The sequence below is a fragment of the Pseudophryne corroboree genome, chromosome 5, assembly GCF_028390025.1.
Source record: "Pseudophryne corroboree isolate aPseCor3 chromosome 5, aPseCor3.hap2, whole genome shotgun sequence".
Lineage (NCBI taxonomy): Eukaryota > Metazoa > Chordata > Amphibia > Anura > Myobatrachidae > Pseudophryne > Pseudophryne corroboree.
The window spans coordinates 329,114,737-329,137,695 of NC_086448.1; the positions used below are offsets into that span (position 1 = coordinate 329,114,737).

At 46.3% G+C, this 22,959-nt stretch overlaps 1 protein-coding gene across 2 annotated transcripts in view; it reads left to right on the forward strand.

Annotated features, from left to right (window-relative positions):
• DPY19L1 (dpy-19 like C-mannosyltransferase 1) overlaps positions 1-20,188 on the forward strand; it is a 595,286-nt gene extending 575,098 nt beyond the window's left edge. For both annotated transcript variants that reach the window (XM_063922533.1, XM_063922534.1), the window contains one exon: positions 19,888-20,188. In XM_063922533.1, the coding sequence (XP_063778603.1) occupies positions 19,888-20,041 (154 nt within the window). In that variant the 3' untranslated portion in view covers positions 20,042-20,188. The remainder of the gene's footprint in view (positions 1-19,887) is intronic.
• The last annotated feature ends 2,771 nt before the right edge of the window (positions 20,189-22,959 follow it).

Sequence of the window (22,959 nt, forward strand, 5' to 3'; positions counted from 1 at the left end):
GGCAGAAGACGATCCTGTCTTCAGACTAAGGTAGCGCACAGCACTGCAGCTGTGCGCCATTGCTCTCAGCACACTTCACACTCCGGTCACTGAGGGTGCAGGGCGCTGGGGGGGAGCGCCCTGAGACGCAATATAACAGATAATACCTTAGGTTGGCTAAAGAATACATCACATATAGCTCTTGGGCTATATGGATGTATTTTAACCCCTGACATTTTTTACAGAAAAAGCGGGAGATAAGGACGTCGTGAAGGGGCGGAGCCTATCTCCTCAGCACACAAGCGCCATTTTCCCTCACAGCTCCGCTGGAAGGACGGCTCCCTGACTCTCCCCTGCAGACTTGCTACTGAATCAGGGTAAAAAAGAGAAGGGGGGGCACTATTGGCAGCTAAAAACTATATAAACAGCAGCTATAAAGGAATAACACTTATATAAGGTTATCCCTGTATATATATATAGCGCTTGGTGTGTGCTGGCAGACTCTCCCTCTGTCTCTCCAAAGGGCTTGTGGGGTCCTGTCCTCTATCAGAGCATTCCCGGTGTGTGTGCTGTGTGTCGGTACGTGTGTGTCGACATGTATGAGGAGGAAAATGATGTGGAGGCGGAGCAATTGCCTGGGTTAGTGATGTCACCTCCTAGGGAGTCGACACCTGACTGGATGATCGTATTTAAAGAATTAAGTGATAATGTCAGCACTTTGCAAAGAACGGTTGATGACATGAGACAGCCGGCAAATCAATTAGTGCCTGTCCAGGCGTCTCAGACACCGTCAGGGGCCCTAAAACGCCCGTTACCTCAGTGGGTCGACACAGACCCAGACACAGATACTGAGTCTAGTGTCGACGGTGAGGAGACAAACGTAATGTACAGTAGGGCCACACGTTACATGATCACGGCAATGAAGGAAGCATTGAACATTTCTGACACTACAAGTACCACAAAGAAGGGTATTATGTGGAGTGTGAAAAAACTACCAATAGTTTTCCCTGAGTCAGATGAGTTAAATGAGGTGTGTGATAAAGCGTGGGTTTCCCCCGACAAAAAAACTGCTAATTTCTAAAAAATTATTGGCACTATATCCTTTCCCGTTAGAGGTTAGGACACGTTGGGAAACACCCCCTAGGGTAGATAAGGCGCTCACACGTTTATCTAAACAAGTAGCGTTACCGTCTCCTGATACGGCCACCCTCAAAGAACCAGCAGATAGAAGGCTGGAAAATATTCTTAAAAGTATATACACACATACTGGTGTTATACTGCGACCAGCAATCGCTTCAGCCTGGATGTGCAGTGCTGGCGTCGCGTGGTCGGATTCCCTGACTGAAAATATTGATACCCTGGATAGGGACAATATACTGTTAACTATAGAGCATTTGAAGGATGCATTACTATATATGCGTGATGCACAGAGGGATATTTGCACCCTGGCATCAAGAGTAAGTGCTATGTCCATTTCTGCCAGAAGAGCGTTATGGACGCGACAGTGGTCAGGCGATGCGGATTCCAAACGACATATGGAAGTATTGCCGAATAAAGGGGAGGAGTTATTTGGGGCTGGTCTATCGGACCTGGTGGCCACGGCAACGGCTGGAAAATCCACCTTTTTACCCCAGGTCACTTCACATCAGCAGAAAAAGACACCGTCTTTTCAAACTCAGTCCTTTCGTTCCCATAAGTACAAGCGAGCTAAAGGCCATTCCTTCCTGCCCCGGGGCAGAGGAAGGGGAAAAAGACTGCACCATGCAGCCGCTTCCCAGGAGCAGAAGCCCTCCCCTGCTTCTGCCAAGTCTTCAGCATGACGCTGGGGCTTTACAAGCAGACTCAGACTCACTCGCAAGTGGACCCCTGGATTCTACAGGTGGTATCGCAGGGGTACAAACTGGAATTCGAGGCGTTTCCCCCTCGCCGGTTCCTGAAGTCTGCTCTACCAAAGTCTCCCTCCGACAGGGAGGCAGTTTTGGAAGCCATTCACAAGCTGTATTCCCAGCAGGTGATAATCAGGGTACCCCTCCTACAACAGGGAAAGGGGTATTATTCCACGCAGTTTGTGGTACCGAAGCCGGACGGCTCGGTGAGACCAATTTTAAATCTGAAATCCCTGAACACTTACATAAAGAGGTTCAAATTCAAGATGGAATCACTCAGAGCGGTGATAGCAAACCTGGAAGAAGGGGACTATATGGTGTCTCTGGACATCAAGGATGCTTATCTCCACGTCCCAATCTACCCGTCTCACCAAGGGTACCTCAGGTTTGTAGTACAAAACTGTCATTATCAGTTTCAGACGCTGCCGTTTGGGTTGTCCACGGCACCTCGGGTCTTTACCAAGGTAATGGCCGAAATGATGATTCTTCTTCGAAGAAAAGGCATCTTAATTATCCCTTACTTGGACGATCTCCTGATAAGGGCAAGGTCCAGGGAACAGTTAGAAGTCGGAGTAGCACTATCTCAGGTAGTGTTACGTCAGCACGGGTGGATCCTAAATATTCCAAAATCGCAGCTGATTCCAACGACACGTCTACTGTTCCTAGGAATGATTCTGGACACAGTCCAGAAAAAGGTGTTTCTCCCGGAGGAGAAGGCCAGGGAGTTATCCGAGCTAGTCAGGAACCTCCTAAAACCAGGCCAGGTGTCAGTGCATCAGTGCACGAGGGTCCTGGGAAAAATGGTGGCTTCTTACGAAGCAATTCCATTCGGAAGATTCCATGCAAGAACATTTCAGTGGGATCTACTGGACAAATGGTCCGGATCGCATCTTCAGATGCATCAGCGGATAACCCTGTCGACAAGGACAAGGGTGTCTCTTCTGTGGTGGCTGCAGAGTGCTCATCTACTAGAGGGCCGCAGATTTGGCATTCAGGATTGGGTCCTGGTGACCACGGACGCCAGCCTGAGAGGCTGGGGGGCAGTCACACAGGGAAAAAATTTCCAGGGCTTGTGGTCAAGCATGGAAACATCTCTTCATATAAACATTCTGGAACTAAGGGCCATTTACAATGCCCTAAGTCAAGCGAAACCCCTGCTTCAGGGTCAGGCGGTATTGATCCAATCGGACAACATCACGTCAGTCGCCCACGTAAACAGACAGGGCGGCACGAGAAGCAGGAGGGCAATGGCAGAAGCTGCAAGGATTCTTCGCTGGGCGGAAAATCATGTGATAGCTCTGTCAGCAGTGTTCATTCCGGGAGTGGACAACTGGGAAGCAGACTTCCTCAGCAGACACGACCTTCACCCGGGAGAGTGGGGACTTCACCCAGAAGTCTTCCACCTGATTGTAAACCGTTGGGAAAAACCAAAGGTGGACATGATGGCGTCACGTCTAAACAAAAAACTAGACAGATATTGCGCCAGGTCAAGGGACCCTCAGGCAATAGCGGTGGACGCTCTGGTGACACCGTGGGTGTACCAGTCAGTGTATGTGTTCCCTCCTCTGCCTCTCATACCAAAAGTACTGAGAATCATAAGAAGGAGAGGAGTAAGAACGATACTCGTGGTTCCGGATTGGCCAAGAAGGACTTGGTACCCGGAACTTCAAGAGATGCTCACGGAAGACCCGTGGCCTCTACCTCTAAGAAAGGACCTGCTCCAGCAGGGGCCTTGTCTGTTCCAAGACTTACCGCGGCTGCGTTTGACGGCATGGCGGTTGAACGCCGGATTCTGAAGGAAAAAGTCATCCCTACCCTGGTCAAAGCCAGGAAGGATGTAACCGCAAAACATTATCACCGCATTTGGCGAAAATATGTTGCGTGGTGTGAGGCCAAGAAGGCCCCTACTGGGTCGTTTCCTCCATTTCCTGCAAACAGGACTGTCTATGGGCCTAAAATTAGGGTCCATTAAGGTTCAAATTTCGGCCCTGTCAATATTCTTCCAAAAAGAACTAGCTTCAGTTCCTGAAGTTCAGACGTTTGTCAAGGGGGTACTGCATATACAGCCTCCTTTTGTGCCTCCAGTGGCACCTTGGGATCTCAATGTTGTTTTGAGGTTCCTTAAGTCACATTGGTTTGAACCACTCACCACTGTGGACTTAAAATATCTCACATGGAAGGTGACGATGCTGTTAGCCCTGGCTTCAGCCAGGCGTGTGTCAGAATTGGCGGCTTTATCATATAAAAGCCCTTACTTAATTTTTCATTCTGACAGGGCAGAATTGAGGACTCGTCCTCAATTTCTCCCTAAGGTGGTTTCTGCTTTAAACATGAACCAACCTATTGTGGTGCCTGCGGCTACTAGGGACTTGGAGGACTCCAAGTTGCTAGACGTTGTCAGGACCCGGAAAATATATGTTTCCAGGACGGCTGGAGTCAGGAAATCTGACTCGCTGTTTATCCTGTATGCACCCAACTAGCTGGGTGCTCCTGTTTCTAAGCAGACTATTGCTCGTTGGATTTGTAGTACAATTCAGCTTGCACATTCTGTGGCAGGCCTGCCACAGCCAAAAAATCTGTAAATGCCCACTCCACAAGGAAGGTGGGCTCATCTTGGGCAGCTGCCCGAGGGGTCTCGGCTTTACAACTTTGCCGAGCAGTTACTTGGTCAGGAGCAAATACGTTTGTAAAATTCTACAAATTTGATACCCTGGCTGAGGAGGACCTGGAGTTCTCTCATTCGGTGCTGCAGAGTCATCCGCACTCTCCCGCCCGTTTGGGAGCTTTGGTATAATCCCCATGGTCCTTACGGAGTTCCCAGCATCCACTAGGACGTCAGAGAAAATAATAATTTACTTACCGATAATTCTATTTCTCGTAGTCCGTAGTGCGGATTGTCTGCAATACTGGTACATAATTATTGTTACCAAAAAATTCGGGTTATTGCTGTAGTGAGCCATCTTTTCTAGAGGCTCCTCTGTTATCATGCTGTTAACTGGGTTCAGATAACAAGTTGTACAGTGTGATTGGTGTGGCTGGTATGAGTCTTACCCGGGATTCAAAATCCTTCCTTATTGTGTACGCTCGTCCGGGCACAGTATCCTAACTGAGGCTTGGAGGAGGGTCATAGGGGGAGGAGCCAGTGCACACCAGGTGATCCTAAAGCTTTCTTTAGATGTGCCCAGACTCCTGCGGAGCCGCTATTCCCCATGGTCCTTACGGAGTTCCCAGCATCCACTACGGACTACGAGAAATAGAATTATCGGTAAGTAAATTCTTATTTTTTATGATCATCCAAGAATAAATGTATAAAAATTCTTTATTTTTGAGCTTATGCATTAATGAAAATTAATTCTTGAAAGTCCCTAATTTAGTTTGAATTAACCAAGATTATGGAGGGTATTCAAATAACAGCGAAATCGCGACAATTTTATGCACAATAATTTTTTTCCCAAAAATTGGGCCAAAAAATAAGAATTTACTCACCGGTAATTCTATTTCTCGTAGTCCGTAGTGGATGCTGGGACTCCGTAAGGACCATGGGGAATAGCGGCTCCGCAGGAGACTGGGCACAACTATAAAGAAAGCTTTAGGTCTAACTGGTGTGCACTGGCTCCTCCCACTATGACCCTCCTCCAGACTTCAGTTAGGATACTGTGCCCGGAAGAGCTGACACAATAAGGAAGGATTTTGAATCCCGGGTAAGACTCATACCAGCCACACCAATCAGACCGTATAACTCGTGATACAATACCCAGTTAACAGTATGACAACAACTGAGCCTCTCAACAGATGGCTCAACAATAACCCTTTAGTTAAACAATAACTATATACAAGTATTGCAGACAATCTGCACTTGGGATGGGCGCCCAGCATCCACTACGGACTACGAGAAATAGAATTACCGGTGAGTAAATTCTTATTTTCTCTGACGTCCTAAGTGGATGCTGGGACTCCGTAAGGACCATGGGGATTATACCAAAGCTCCCAAACGGGCGGGAGAGTGCGGATGACTCTGCAGCACCGAATGGGCAAACTCTAGGTCCTCCTCAGCCAGGGAGTCAAACTTGTAGAATTTAGCAAATGTGTTTGACCCCGACCAAGTAGCTGCTCGGCAAAGTTGCAAAGCCGAGACCCCTCGGGCAGCCGCCCAAGAAGAGCCCACCTTCCTTGTGGAATGGGCTTTCACTGATTTAGGATGCGGCAGTCCAGCCGCAGAATGTGCAAACTGAATCGTACTACAGATCCAGCGAGCAATAGTCTGCTTTGAAGCAGGTGCACCCAACTTGTTGGGCGCATACAGGATAAATAGCGAGTCAGTCTTTCTGACTCCAGCTGTCCTGGAAACATAGATTTTCAGGGCCCTGACTACGTCTAACAACTTGGAAGCCTCCAAGTCTTTAGTAGCCGCAGGCACCACGATAGGTTGGTTCAGATGAAAAGCTGATACCACCTTAGGGAGAAACTGGGGACGAGTCCTCAATTCTGCCCTATCCATATGGAAGATCAGATAAGGGCTTTTACATGACAAAGCCGCCAATTCTGATACACGCCTGGCCGAAGCCAAGGCCAACAACATGACCACTTTCCACGTGAGATATTTCAATTCCACGGTTTTTACTGGCTCAAACCAATGTGACTTTAGGAAATCCAACACCACGTTGAGATCCCAAGGTGCCACAGGAGGCACAAAAGGGGGCTGAATATGCAGCACTCCCTTAACAAAAGTCTGAACTTCAGGTAGTGAAGCCAGTTCTCTCTGGAAGAAAATCGATAGAGCCGAAATCTGGATCTTAATGGAACTCAATTTTAGGCCCATAGTCACCCCTGACTGTAGGAAGTGCAGAAAACGGCCCAGCTGAAATTCCTCCGTTGGGGCCTTCCTGGCCTCACACCACGCAACATATTTTCGCCAAATGCGGTGATAATGGTTTGCGGTAACTTCTTTCCTAGCTTTAATCAGCGTAGGAATGACTTCCTCCGGAATGCCCTTTTCCTTCAGGATCCTGTGTTCAACCGCCATGCCGTCAAACGCAGCCGCGGTAAGTCTTGGAACAGACAGGGCCCCTGCTGCAGCAGGTCCTGTCTGAGCGGCAGAGGCCATGGGTCCTCTGAGTTTATTTCTTGAAGTTCCGGGTACCAAGCTCTTCTTGGCCAATCCGGAACAATGAGTATAGTTCTTACTCCTCTTCTCCTTATTATCCTCAGTACCTTTGGTATGAGAGGAAGAGGAGGGAACACATAAACCGACCGGTACACCCACGGTGTCACTAGAGCGTCCACAGCTATCGCCTGAGGGTCTCTCGACCTGGCACAATATCTTTCTAGCTTTTTGTTTAGGCGGGACGCCATCATGTCCACCTGTGGCTTTTCCCAACGGTTTACAATCAGTTGAAAGACTTCCGGATGAAGTCCCCACTCTCCCGGGTGGAGGTCGTGTCTGCTGAGGAAGTCTGCTTCCCAGTTGTCCACTCCCGGAATGAACACTGCTGACAGTGCTAACACGTGATTTTCCGCCCATCGGAGAATCCTTGTGGCTTCTGCCATCTCCGTCCTGCTTCTTGTGCCGCCCTGTCGGTTTACATGGGCGACTGCCGTGATGTTGTCTGACCGGATCAGTACCGGCTGGTTTTGAAGCAGGGGTTTTGCCTAACTTAGGGCATTGTAAATGGCCCTCAGTTCCAGAATATTTATGTGTAGGGAAGTCTCCTGACTTGACCCTAGTCCTTGGAAGTTTCTTCCTTGTGTGACTGCCCCCCAGCCCCGAAGGCTGGCGTCCGTGGTCACCAGGATCCAGTCCTGTATGCCGAATCTGCGGCCCTCTTGAAGATGAGCACTTTGCAGCCACCACAGCAGAGACACCCTGGTCCTTGGAGACAGGGTTATCAGCCGATGCATCTGAAGATGCGATCCGGACCACTTGTCCAACAGGTCCCACTGAAAGGTTCTTGCATGGAACCTGCCGAATGGATTTGCTTCGTAGGAAGCTACCATCTTTCCCAGGATCCGCTTGCAGTGATGCACCGACACCTGTTTTGGTTTTAGGAGGCCTCTGACTAGAGATGACAGCTCCTTGGCCTTCTCCTCCGGGAGAAACACTTTTTTCTGTTCTGTGTCCAGAACCATCCCCAGGAACAGTAGACGTGTCGTGGGGACCAGCTGTGACTTTGGAATATTCAGAATCCAGAATCAGTGCTGTTGTAGCACCTCCCGAGATAGTGCTACCCCGACCAACAACTGCTCCCTGGACCTCGCCTTTATCAGGAGATCGTCCAAGTACGGGATAATTAAAACTCCCTTCTTTCGAAGGAGTATCATCATTTCGGCCATTACCTTGGTAAATACCCTCGGAGCCGTGGATAGACCAAACGGCAACGTCTGGAATTGGTAATGACAATCCTGTACCACAAATCTGAGGTACTCCTGGTGAGGATGGTAAATGGGGACATGCAGGTAAGCATCCTTGATGTCCAGTGATACCATGTAATCCCCCTCGTCCAGGCTTGCAATAACCACCCTGAGCGATTCCATCTTGAACTTGAATTTTTTTATATATGTGTTCAAGGATTTCAAATTTAAAATGGGTCTCACCGAACCGTCCGGTTTCGGTACCACAAACATTGTGGAATAGTAACCCCGTCCTTGTTGAAGTAGGGGCACTTTGACTATCACCTGCTGGGAATACAGCTTGTGAATTGACTCTAACACTGCCTCCCTGCCTGAGGGAGTTGTTGGTAAGGCAGATTTGAGGAAACGGCGGGGGGGAGACGTCTCGAATTCCAGCTTGTACCCCTGAGATACTACTTGAAGGATCCAGGGATCCACCCGTGAGCGAGCCCACTGATTGCTGAAGTATTTGAGACGGGCCCCCACCGTACCTGGCTCCGCCTGTGGAGCCCCAGCGTCATGCGGTGGACTTAGAGGAAGCGGGGGAGGACTTTTGCTCCTGGGAACTGGCTGTATGCTGCAGCTTTTTCCCTCTACCTCTGCCTCTGGGCAGAAAGGACGCGCCTTTAACCCACTTGCCCTTATTGGGCCGAAAGGACTGTACCTGATAATACGGTGCTTTCTTTGGCTGTGAGGGAACATGGGGTAAAAATGTAGACTTCCCAGCTGTTGCTGTGGAAACGAGGTCCGAGAGACCATCCCCGAACAACTCCTCACCCTTATAAGGCAAAACTTCCATGTGCCTTTTAGAATCTGCATCACCTGTCCACTGCCGAGTCCATAACCATCTCCTGGCAGAAATGGACATTGCACTTATTTTAGATGCCAGCCGGCAAATATCCCTCTGTGCATCTCTCATGTATAAGACTGCGTCTTTAATATGCTCTACGGTTAGCAATATAGTGTCCCTGTCTAGGGTATCAATATTTTCCGACAGGGAATCTGACCACGCAGCTGCAGCACTGCACATCCATGCTGAAGCAATAGCTGGTCTCAGTATAATACCTGTGTGTGTATATACAGACTTCAGGATAGCCTCCTGCTTTCTATCAGCAGGTTCCTTCAGGGCGGCCGTATCCGGAGACGGTAGTGCCACCTTTTTTGACAAGCGTGTGAGCGCTTTATCCACCCTAGGGGATGTTTCCCAACGTGACCTATCCTCTGGTGGGAAAGGGTACGCCATTAGTAACCTCTTAGAAATTACCAGTTTCTTATCGGGGGAAGCCCACGCTTCTTCACACATTTCATTTAATTCCTCAGATGGAGGAAAAACTACTGGTAGTTTTTTCTCTCCAAACATAATACCTTTTTTTGTGGTACCTGGGGTAACATCAGAAATATGCAACACATTTTTCATTGCCTCAATCATATAACGTGTGGCCCTATTGGAAGTTACATTAGTCTCATCGTCGTCGACACTGGAGTCAGTATCCGTGTCGACATCTGTGTCTGCCATCTGAGGTAGCGGGCGTTTTAGAGCTCCTGATGGCTTTTGAGACGCCTGGGCAGGCACAGGCTGAGAAGCCGGCTGTCCCATATTTGTTATGTCGTCAAACCTTTTATGCAAGGAGTCGACACTGTCGCGTAATTCCTTCCACAGAACCATCCACTCAGGTGTCGACCCCGCAGGGGGTGACATCACATTTATCGGCATCTGCTCCGCCTCCACATAAGCCTCCTCATCAAACATGTCGACACAGCCGTACCGACACACCGCACACACACAGGGAATGCTCTGACAGAGGACAGGACCCCACAAAGCCCTTTGGGGGGACAGAGAGAGAGTATGCCAGCACACACCAGAGCGCTATAATAATACAGGGATTAACTGAATTATTTCCCCTTATAGCTGCTATATAAGTTATACTGCGCCTAAATTTAGTTCCCCCCCCCCCCCTCTCTTTTTTACCCTTTGTAGCTCTGATACTGCAGGGGAGAGCCAGGGAGCGATCCTTCCAGCGGAGCTGTGAGGGAAAATGGCGCCAGTGTGCGGAGGGAGTTAGCCCCACCCCTTTTCCGGCGGACTTCTCCCGCTTTTTTTCAGGAATTCTAGCAGGGGTAATTTATCACATATATAGCCTCTGGGACTATATATTGTGATGATTTGCCAGCCAAGGTGTTTATATTGCTGCTCAGGGCGCCCCCCCCCCCCCCCAGCGCCCTGCACCCATCAGTGACCGGAGTGTGAGGTGTGTATGAGGAGCAATGGCGCACAGCTGCAGTGCTGTGCGCTACCTTGTTGAAGACCGAGGTCTTCTGCGCCGGATTTTCCGGACCACTTCTTGCTTCTGGCTCTGTAAGGGGGACAGCGGCGCGGCTCCGGGACCGAACGATCGAGGTCGGGTCCTGTGTTCGATCCCTCTGGAGCTAATGGTGTCCAGTAGCCAGCGAAGCCCAAACTATCTCCAGTCAGGTAGGTTCGCTTCTTCTCCCCTTAGTCCCTCGCTGCAGTGAGTCTGTTGCCAGCAGATCTCACTGTAAAATAAAAAACCTAAAATATACTTTCTTTCTAGGAGCTCAGGAGAGCCCCTAGTGTGCATCCAGCTCAGCCGGGCACAAGATTCTAACTGAAGTCTGGAGGAGGGTCATAGTGGGAGGAGCCAGTGCACACCAGTTAGACCTAACGCTTTCTTTATAGTTGTGCCCAGTCTCCTGCGGAGCCGCTATTCCCCATGGTCCTTACGGAGTCCCAGCATCCACTTAGGACGTCAGAGAAATAGCTTTTTGCAGGTATGCGCGCTCCCTTTTTTGCACATATTCAATTCCATAATCACAAAAACAAGGTTCGTGTGAAAATTCTTTCCGGGAAAATATGGAAATTGGCATGTACTCCGAAAAATGCCAACCTAACATAGGATAAGAGTATAGAAGTTTATTCGAGGTTGTAATAAATAGATTTGGGGTATTTATATTGAGTCAAATGGCTGTTAAATGCATTTTTTTTTTAAATAAATGGAAAAAATTATAAATGCTATTCTTTATCAGCAAAATAACTGATCTAATTTAATTTGGGGTACATAAAAATGGACATAAGTGTATATTTGTGTCATTTTAGGGTACTTAAAAAAAGTGGAAAAAGACAGACTACTCCCATCTACCAGCCTAAAAACATTTGACCCACAAAGCACCCAGTATACCTATCCCCATACCTTGAACCCAAAATTCTATCACTTTGCACCTTTCCACCAAAAAAATACGTCATTATTGGCCAATTACAAATAATTAAAAAGGGGGTTCTGTACTAAATTTAAAAAAATTCACCAAAATAGAGATTTTCGCAAACTGTGCACCTCCCCAGAGTAGGTAAAATTAAATCCAAGGTAAAATTATTGCTGATAATTGATAATGCATTGCTTATTGAACCCACTTTTTTTTTGCACCAAAAAATAATTAAGTATGAAGTAAAGGAATGTATAATTACTCTGAAAGTCATCAAGATTGATAAAACACATTTTTCAGGAATCTCTATTTTTCGATTAACAAAGGCTTAACATTTCAAAGTCATATGTGGATTAGGCAATGGAATTTTTTTTTTTTCACATACAAGTGGACAATCAGGAGTGGCATTTCTGAGAAATTTTCAAAACTTTGACCACCTATACTGTATCTCAAAAACTATGAGGCCTGGAGAAGAAAAAATGTACGAGGGTTTGTAGCTATGTGGTAGTATCAAGTGTACAAAGTATCATGAAAATCTAAGTCTGTGTGAGTCATGGCCTGGGTGAACTGATATCGAATGACCTGAGACAGATAAAGTACCAACCAATCAGCTCCTGTTATTTTTCAAACACAGTCTGTTAAGAGCTGATTTGTTGGTACTTTATCTCACTACACTTAATTACTCTCCCAGCTTTTAACATTTCCCCCGAGTGCTTAACAACTACAAGGTATTCTAAATGCATCCTCATATTTAACCTTTTATAAGTTCAAATACTTCACCTGTTTTTCTTCAAATATATTTGTTAATAGCTGTTCTACTTGTTCTTCGCACGGGAGTTTCTGATTTTCATGGTTGTACATATAAATGAGTGTTAAAAATTTGGTAAATCTATAGAGATGTAAATTTGAGATGTCTTAATTTAAGTAAATATTAATCCATGGTTCTTGGCATTGCCCAAGGAGCACCCATAGCAGATACGGAAAAAAGTGACAGGACCATTTTTGTAGTTTATTAAATTCTGCCCACTTGAGGTGCAATCCAAATTTTGATCCGATTGTCCATTTGGGCGTTATCGTTCATGCAACACAAGCCACACATCGGTAATGACATCATTATGTCAACACCCTTTTCATCCTCCTAAGCGGAGGTTTTTTTCAATTCTATTTACGTAGTGTTCCTATTTCTTACCTGGAGAATACCTTTGTTAAATTTCAGCTTCCTAACATATCGGGAAGTAAGAGAATTAGTGATGAGTCAGTCAATCGGTGAATGAGAGCTTTCGCATTATATATATATATATATATATATATATATAATACAGTATATATACTGTGTGTGTGTATATATATATATATTTATGGAGAGAGCTTTTGGCCAAAAAGTTGATTTTTCAGTCTTTATTACTTTTTATAAAATAGTTTCTAGAATATGTACACAGAATTTTTGAGATGAGGTAATTAGAAAGGTGTCCTACTGATTACTCCCCTCCTCCAAGTAAATCGTTTTTGTCTAAGTAGCATTGTACTGTACACAACTACTCCAGTGTCTGTGAAATCTTACTGCAGTTCTGCAGTTTTCCAATTTATTCATGTCTTGTTGAAAATTGTAACTTTTGTAGATCTGTCAAGTCAATCAGTTACACTTTAAAAAGATAAGTCTGAAGTAGACTCATCCAAATAGACAAAACAACAACATGATATGTACATATGTAATGATGCACTCAGATAACAAAGTGTCAGTGACCTCCGTATTTGACGGGATGTTGGAAAAATGCACAGTTGGTGAATGATGGTATCAATTCACAGGACTCATTGTCAAAATTTGTCTTAAACGCATAGGAAATCCTAATTTGCAAAGTAATGCACCTGAATGATCCAATTTCTCTAACGTCCTAGTGGATGCTGGGGACTCCGAAAGGACCATGGGGAATAGCGGCTCCGCAGGAGACTGGGCACAAAGTAAAAGCTTTAGGACTAGCTGGTGTGCACTGGCTCCTCCCCCTATGACCCTCCTCCAAGCCTCAGTTAAGATTTTGTGCCCGAACGAGAAGGGTGCAATCTAGGTGGCTCTCCTGAGCTGCTTAGAGTAAAAGTTTAAATAGTTTTTTTATTTTCAGTGAGACCTGTTGGCAACAGGCTCACTGCATCGAGGGACTAAGGGGAGAAGAAGCGAACTCACCTGCGTGCAGAGTGGATTGGGCTTCTTAGGCTACTGGACATTAGCTCCAGAGGGACGATCACAGGCCCAGCCATGGATGGGTCCCGGACCCGCTCCGCCGGCCCCCTTACAGATGCTGAAGCAAGAAGAGGTCCATAAATCGGCGGCAGAAGACTTTCCTGTCTTCATAAGGTAGCGCACAGCACTGCAGCTGTGCGCCATTGCTCTCAGCACACTTCACACTTCGGTCACTGAGGGTGCAGGACGCTGGGGGGGGGCGCCCTGGGAAGCAATGAATTTACCTTATTTGGCAAAAAATACATCACATATAGCTCCTGGGCTATATGGATGTATTTAACCCCTGCCAGTTTTCCAGAAAAAAGCGGGAGAAGTGCCCGCCGTGAAGGGGGCGGGGCCTATCTCCTCAGCACACAGCGCCATTTTTCCCACACAGCTCCGCTGGTAGGAAGGCTCCCAGAATCTCCCCTGCATCCTGCAACTACAGAAACAGGGTAAAAAAGAGAGGGGGGCACTTATTTGGAAAAATAACAGATATAAGCAGCTATAAGGGATAGACACTTATTGTAAGGTTGTCCCTATACATATATAGCGCTCTGGTGTGTGCTGGCAAACTCTCCCTCTGTCTCCCCAAGGGGCTAAGTGGGTCCTGTCCTCTATCAGAGCATTCCCTGTGTGTGTGCTGGGTGTCGGTACGTGTGTGTCGACATGTATGAGGAGGAAAATGATGTGGAGGCGGAGCAATTGCCTATAATGGTGATGTCACCCCCTAGGGAGTCGACACCTGAATGGATGGCCGTAATTAAGGAATTACGTGACAGTGTCGGCACGTTACAGAAAACTGTTGACGACATGAGACAGCCGGCAGCTCAGTTAGTGCCTGTCCAGGCGTCTCAAACACCGTCAGGGGCTATTAAACGCCCGTTACCTCAGTGGGTCGACACGGACCCAGACACAGACACTGACTCCAGTGTCGACGGTGAAGAAACAAACGTATTTTCCAGTAGGGCCACACGTTACATGATCACGGCAATGAAGGAGGTTTTGCACATCTCTGATACTGCAAGTACCACAAAAAGGGGTATTATGTGGGGTGTGAAAAAACTACCCGTAGTTATTCCTGAATCAGATGAATTGAATGAAGTGTGTGATGAAGCGTGGGTTACCCCCGACAAAAAACTGCTAATTTCTAAAAAATTATTGGCACTATATCCCTTCCCACCAGAGGTTAGGGCTCGTTGGGAAACACCCCCTAGGGTGGATAAGGCGCTCACACGCTTATCAAAACAAGTGGCGTTACCGTCTCCAGAAATGGCCGCCCTTAAGGAGCCAGCAGATAGGAGGCTGGAAAATATCCTTAAAAGTATATACACACATACTGGTGTTATACTGCGACCAGCAATCGCCTCAGCCTGGATGTGCAGTGCTGGGGTGGCTTGGTCGGATTCCCTGACTGAAAATATTGATACCCTGGACAGGGACAATATATTATTGACTATAGAGCATTTAAAGGATGCATTCCTATATATGCGAGATGCACAGAGAGACATTTGCACTCTGGCATCAAGAGTAAGTGCGATGTCCATTTCTGCCAGAAGAGGATTATGGACACGACAGTGGTCAGGGGATGCGGATTCCAAACGGCATATGGAAGTATTGCCGTATAAAGGAAAAGATACCGCCTTTTCAGGCTCAGTCCTTTCGTCCCCATAAGGGCAAGCGGGCAAAAGGCCACTCATATCTGCCCCGGGGCAGAGGAAGGGGAAAAAGACTGCAACAGACAGCTTCTTCCCACGACCAGAAGCCCTCCCCCGCTTCTGCCAAGTCCTCAGCATGACGCTGGGGCCTTACAAGCGGACTCAGGCACGGTGGGGGCCCGTCTCAAGAATTTCAGCGCGCAGTGGGCTCACTCGCAAGTGGACCCCTGGATCCTGCAGGTAGTATCTCAGGGGTACAAATTGGAATTCGAGACGTCTCCCCCTCGCCGGTTCCTGAAGTCTGCTTTACCAACGTCTACCCCCGACAGGGAGGCGGTATTGAAAGCCATTCACAAGCTGTATTCCCAGCAAGTGATAATCAAGGTACCCCTCCTACAACAGGGAAAGGGGTATTACTCCACGCTGTTTGTGGTACCGAAGCCGGACGGCTCGGTGAGACCCATTTTAAATCTGAAAGCCTTGAACACTTACATAAAAAGGTTCAAGTTCAAGATGGAGTCACTCAGAGCAGTGATAGCGAACCTGGAAGAAGGGGACTACATGGTGTCTCTGGACATCAAGGATGCTTACCTCCATGTCCCAATTTGCCCTTCTCACCAAGGGTACCTCAGGTTTGTGGTACAGAACTGTCACTATCAGTTTCAGACGCTGCCGTTTGGATTGTCCACGGCACCCCGGGTCTTTACCAAGGTAATGGCCGAAATGATGATTCTTCTTCGAAGAAAAGGCGTCTTAATTATCCCTTACTTGGACGATCTCCTGATAAGGGCACGGTCCAGAGAACAGTTAGAGGTCGGAGTAGCACTATCTCAAATAGTACTACGACAGCACGGATGGATTCTAAATATTCCAAAATCGCAGCTGATTCCGACGACACGTCTGCTGTTCCTAGGGATGATTCTGGACACAGTACAGAAAAAGGTGTTTCTCCCGGAAGAGAAAGCCAGGGAGTTATCCGACCTAGTCAGGAAACTCCTAAGACCAGGCCAGGTGTCAGTGCATCAGTGCACAAGGGTCCTGGGAAAAATGGTGGCTTCTTACGAAGCGATTCCATTCGGCAGATTCCACGCAAGAACTTTTCAGTTGGATCTGCTAGACAAATGGTCCGGATCGCATCTTCAAATGCATCAGCGGATAACCCTGTCTCCAAGGACAAGGGTGTCTCTCCTGTGGTGGTTACAGAGTGCTCATCTCCTAGAGGGCCGCAGATTCGGCATTCAGGATTGGGTCCTGGTGACCACGGATGCCAGCCTGAGAGGCTGGGGAGCAGTCACACAGGGAAAAAATTTCCAGGGCTTGTGGTCAAGCATGGAAACGTCACTTCACATAAATATCCTGGAACTAAGGGTCATTTACAATGCCCTAAGTCAGGCAAGGCCTCTGCTTCAGGGTCAGCCAGTATTGATCCAGTCGGACAACATCACGGCAGTCGCCCACGTAAACAGACAGGGCGGCACAAGAAGCAGGAGGGCAATGACGGAAGTGACAAGGATTCTTCGCTGGGCGGAAAATCATGTGATAGCACTGTCAGCAGTGTTCATTCCGGGAGTGGACAACTGGGAAGCAGACTTCCTCAGCAGACACGATCTTCACCCGGGGGAGTGGGGACTTCACCCAGAAGTCTTCCACATGATTGTAAACCGTTGGGAAAAACCAAAGGTGGACATGATGGCGTCTCGCCTCAACAAAAAACTGGACAGATATTGCTCCAGGTCAAGGGACCCTCAGGCAATAGCTGTGGACGCTCTGGTAACACCGTGGGTGTACCGGTCAGTGTATGTGTTCCCTCCTCTTCCTCTCATACCAAAAGTACTGAGAATCATAAGAAGGAGAGGAGTAAAGACTATACTCGTGGCTCCGGATTGGCCAAGAAGGACTTGGTACCCGGAAATTCAAGAGATGCTCACGGAAGACCCGTGGCCTCTACCTCTAAGACAGGACCTGCTCCAGCAGGGACCATGTCTGTTCCAAGACTTACCGCGGCTGCGTTTGACGGCAGGGCGGTTGAACGCCGGATCCTGAAGGAAAAAGGCATTCCGGATGAAGTCATCCCTACCCTGATCAAAGCCAGGAAGGATGTAACCGTACAACATTATCACCGTATTTGGCGTAAATATGTTGCGTGGTGCGAGGCCAGGAAGGCCCCTACGGAGGAATTTCAACTGGGTCGATTCCTGCATTTCCTGCAAACAGGACTGTCTATGGGCCTCAAATTAGGGTCCATTAAGGATCAAATTTCGGCCCTGTCGATATTCTTCCAAAAAGAACTAGCTTCTGTTCCTGAAGTTCAGACGTTTGTCAAGGGAGTACTGCATATACAGCCTCCTTTTGTGCCTCCAGTGGCACCTTGGGATCTCAATGTAGTGTTGGGATTCCTAAAATCACATTGGTTTGAACCACTCACCACTGTGGACTTGAAATATCTCACATGGAAAGTGGTAATGCTGTTAGCCCTGGCTTCAGCCAGGCGTGTATCAGAATTGGCGGCTTTATCCTATAAAAGCCCTTACCTAATTTTTCATACGGACAGGGCAGAATTGAGGACTCGTCCTCAATTTCTCCCTAAGGTGGTTTCAGCATTTCACTTAAACCAACCTATTGTGGTGCCTGCGGCTACTAGGGACTTGGAGGATTCCAAGTTGCTGGACGTAGTCAGGGCCCTGAAAATATATGTTTCCAGGACGGCTGGAGTCAGAAAATCTGACTCGCTGTTTATCCTGTATGCACCCAACAAGCTGGGTGCTCCTGCTTCTAAGCAGACGATTGCTTGTTGGATTTGTAGTACAATTCAGCTTGCACATTCTGTGGCAGGCCTGCCACAGCCAAAATCTATAAAAGCCCATTCCACACGGAAAGTGGGCTCATCTTGGGCGGCTGCCCGAGGGGTCTCGGCTTTACAACTTTGCCGAGCTGCTACTTGGTCAGGGGCAAACACGTTTGCTAAATTCTACAAATTTGATACCCTGGCTGAGGAGGACCTGGAGTTCTCTCATTCAGTGCTGCAGAGTCATCCGCACTCTCCCGCCCGTTTGGGAGCTTTGATATAATCCCCATGGTCCTTTCGGAGTCCCCAGCATCCACTAGGACGTTAGAGAAAATAAGAATTTACTTACCGATAATTCTATTTCTCATAGTCCGTAGTGGATGCTGGGCGCCCATCCCAAGTGCGGATTGTCTGCATTACTTGTACATAGTTATTGTTACAAAAATCGGGTTATTGTTGTTGTGAGCCATCTTTTCAGAGGCTCCTTCTGTTATCATGCTGTTAACTGGGTTCAGATCACAAGTTGTACGGTGTGATTGGTGTGGCTGGTATGAGTCTTACCCGGGATTCAAAATCCTTCCTTATTGTGTACGCTCGTCCGGGCACAGTATCCTAACTGAGGCTTGGAGGAGGGTCATAGGGGGAGGAGCCAGTGCACACCAGCTAGTCCTAAAGCTTTTACTTTGTGCCCAGTCTCCTGCGGAGCCGCTATTCCCCATGGTCCTTTCGGAGTCCCCAGCATCCACTACGGACTATGAGAAATAGAATTATCGGTAAGTAAATTCTTATTTTAATCAACAGTTGTTTTGAGCTACAGTATTAAACCTATGCACAAAATAGCAGGAACAGTGGGCAGCGCATGTAATATAAACTGAATTTTAGTTATTTTTACTATGGAATTGTTCCGATCACTGGCCCTCATTCCGAGTTGTTCGCTCGGTATTTTTCATCGCATCGCAATGAAAATCCGCTTAGTACGCATGCGCAATGTTCGCACTGCGACTGCGCCAAGTAACTTTGCTATGTAGAAAGTAATTTTACTCACGGCTTTTTCATTGCTCCGGCGATCGTAATGTGATTGACAGGAAATGGGTGTTACTGGGCGGAAACACGGCGTTTCAGGGGCGTGTGGCTGAAAACGCTACCGTTTCCGGAAAAAACGCAGGAGTGGCCGGAGAAACGGTGGGAGTGCCTGGGCGAACGCTGGGTGTGTTTGTGACGTCAACCAGGAACGACAAGCACTGAACTGATCGCACAGGCAGAGTAAGTCTGAAGCTACTCCAAAACTGCTACGAGGTTTGTGATCGCAATATTGCGATTACTTCGGTCGCACTTTTAAGAAGCTAAGATACACTCCCAGTAGGCGGCGGCTTAGCGTGTGTAACTCTGCTACATTCGCATTGCGACCGATCAACTCGGAATGAGGGCCACTGTCTCCTGGTGAGATAAGTTATGGTAATATAATTAAATTGTTGAATGCAAATAATAAAAGAAATTGAGTAATTTGAGGAGCAAATTCAACATAGGTACAGCATAGATATGATTCCCTAATATCACACAATGAACCCAATAATTAGGGGATGCTCATAAGCTGCTGTGTCAAAATGAATGTTTACAATATAGCAAGTCATAAGTTGGCTTATATGTTTCATTGTATGCTACATGACTAAAAGTACATCTTTCCGATGCCAGTCTTCTCCCATCTCTGTTTAGTGCCATATTATTTTATCATTTAATTGCGGTCTGTTTATTTTGCAGAACTGGCTGCACCTTGTCAGAGATCTGGGATATTGAAGATCCTTCTAATGTTGGGAAGACTCCATTGTGTTCTATTTTGGCCAAGGAAACATTGCCACACTTTATCACCTTATTTCAAAATAATCTTTACAAAGTTTTAAGAATTACTGTTTAAAGAAGTTCCCATGTACTCAAGATTCAGATGGGGTTTTTTTGTTTTTAATTCTGGTATCCTTGTTTTACATATATTTGTAAGCTGACATTTTGTAATATACACTATGCTATGCAAATCTTTATTGCTAAGTAAAATCTTTTAAAAATACACTGCATCCTTATTCGGACATTTGCAATTGTTTTGCATAGTGTTCTCAAAGCTTCGCAAGTTAAGAACAAGAGCAAAATAAATACAGAACTGCCTTACTAAGTTTACAATTGGCAGACATTTCTGTTACAGCATAGTTTCTATAAATGAGCACCAAAGATTACCTAAAATGTAAATATGTATGTAATTGTAATAGTGATATACATCTGTATTATCATACAACAGATTTTTATATTGATCAGTACAGATTCTATTTAATGATTGACGCGGTGGTAAATTGGAGTCTGCAATACCTCCGTGCCAAAAGGGTTTGAATGGTGTATAAAGAGTAATATTCTGTGCGGGTTGTATAACAGCTTACCTCACAGTGGGCCTGATTAAGGTCCCAACGCACTGGTTGCTACAGTTTCAAAGTTCCAAAGTTTGGTACTCTGCGCATGCGCAATATTGCACATGTGAAGTACGAGTCCTGCATCATCAGACACAGTACACCTACAGGCATAAAGTGATTGACTGTCTGCAGCCATTTGGAGGCTGGGAGGGGGTGATGACAGCAGCCGTTTCACAAAACTGAGGCATATATCTGTTGTGTGTGAGTGTCAAGACCAGGGTCTCTGTCTTCCAATAGTGAATTCCTGGCCTCTTGGACAGAGCAATGGCAGCCAGTCCGTGCGACCTCATGAGTCACTCATTTGGATACAGCAGTAAATCACTCATGCACAAAGGAGGCATCTACTTATACCAGATGCCTCCTGCTGCATTACCATACCTGAGCATCACTGCTGCTTCCAAGTAAGCAGCAGTGATTCTCTCTCCGTCCACATCTGAATCAGGACCACTATTACCAATGTGGACAAATAAGGATATGTCCATTCCTCTCATTGCACGCCATGCACATTACCCAACAAGGCTTATGGAAGTCAGCACTGTTGAGAGGTATCGCACAGGTACAGGTTATTATTTGTTTAGTACTTTAAAGCTCCCTTAATTCTAAGATGGGCTTTGTATTTTATATATTTGTAATCGGAAGATTTTTTTTCAATTTAAGTTTACTTTATTTCAGCCTATTTACGGGGGTGGTTCAATAAGTAAGGTAACAAGACCTCTCACATGTATAATGTTTTCTATTTCATTCTAATTTCCCACCAGGCCAGAACAGGTAGACCAATGCTTCCCCTCACGGCCATTAGACTGCTTTTCATATCAGTCATACTGTCCCAACTTCAGTTGTATGGTGGTGGGGCTGGAGGAAACATAGGCATACATTGAGGTGTGTAGTGTGATCAGATTTCTGCATCTAAAGGGATCATCAGCTGAAACGCATTGCCAACTTGTTGAAGTGTACAGTGATAATGTAATGTCACTGAAACAAGTTTTCGGTTTGGTGCACTGCCTTTGATAACAAGACTGACATGAGTTGTTACAGCGCTTCTACTGGGAAGTACTGGATCATCCTCCCTACAGCCCTGACCTGCCACCCCACCGAGTGATTTCCATCTCTTTAGACCATTGAAGAACCACCTGGGGGAAGGTGATCTGCAAACCAACAGTGAAGTTCAGCAAGCCGCCATGTCCTGGCTTCAGGCTCTTGACACTGATTTTATATGTGCCTTGATAGATGCTTTTATGTAGCATTGGAATACATGCTTGGTATGGGGGACTATGGTGAAAATTAGTTTGTACCAAGGCCATTTTATTGATTATACATCTATGTTCGACTTGAATAAATTTATGCAGTGAGAGGTCTTGTTACCTTATTCATTCAACCACCCTCATAATAACAATCCAATGTGTAGAACAGAATTAATATATTCTTCTACATTTTTTATTTTGTTTTTAAAAAGTGTTTTGCTTTAACTATTAGACTTTTCTAGGATTCCCTCCAATTCATAAAGCTAAATCAAGAATTTAAATATCTGAATTATGCCTACATGTGTACTTAGCCTTGAGTTCTGAGATGACACAATACAGCAGTAAAATATTCTCTGCATAGTACTGTACAAAACCAGCTACTATGTATTATTTTACAGGACCAGCTGTATTGTATATCCTTATAACAATAAATAGAAATAGAAATTGTTTAAAATAGTTTGTCAGAATATTTTAGATTTTATTTATTACCTGCAGGAAAACTGTTACACAAGTAACTGAAGCAGAGGTGGTATCAATAGTGACCAAATACATATTTGTGAAACTGTAATACAACTGGTACCTTAAAGCCTGTACACAACACAACTTGTTCTACACTGTTACCTGCAGATCAGTTTTCCTAAATACCCACACCACTCAACTTAAAACAAATGTTGAATTCCTACTGTCACCATGTAAAATAATACAAATGACATGTTCATATGAGTATAGATTTGAAATCTATATACATACAATATGTGTTCATGATGTAGATGAGAGAGCGACTGGTTCATTAGTGTGCTTGTACCTACAGCTTAAATCCTGCTGTTAGCCAGCAATAAATTACTGGCAATGTGATTGCAGCAGATTACCAGCAACTGTGGCAAAATACTGCATGAGTTTACAATAGGGCCTGATTCAGAGATGGATGCAGTTCATACAACAGCTGCGCCTTTGGACACCGGCTTCTGTAAGCCATTGCTACTCATAAGATGCAGCATTGGCTCTACTGCGTTAACATCAGCCATGTAACCGTCAGGTTACTCAGGATGGCAGACAAATTCATGTTGCTGATACAGGAACTCTTCATCAGAAGGTGCAGACCCTGGCCTTGGAACCCCTACAAAACAGGGCAACACGCC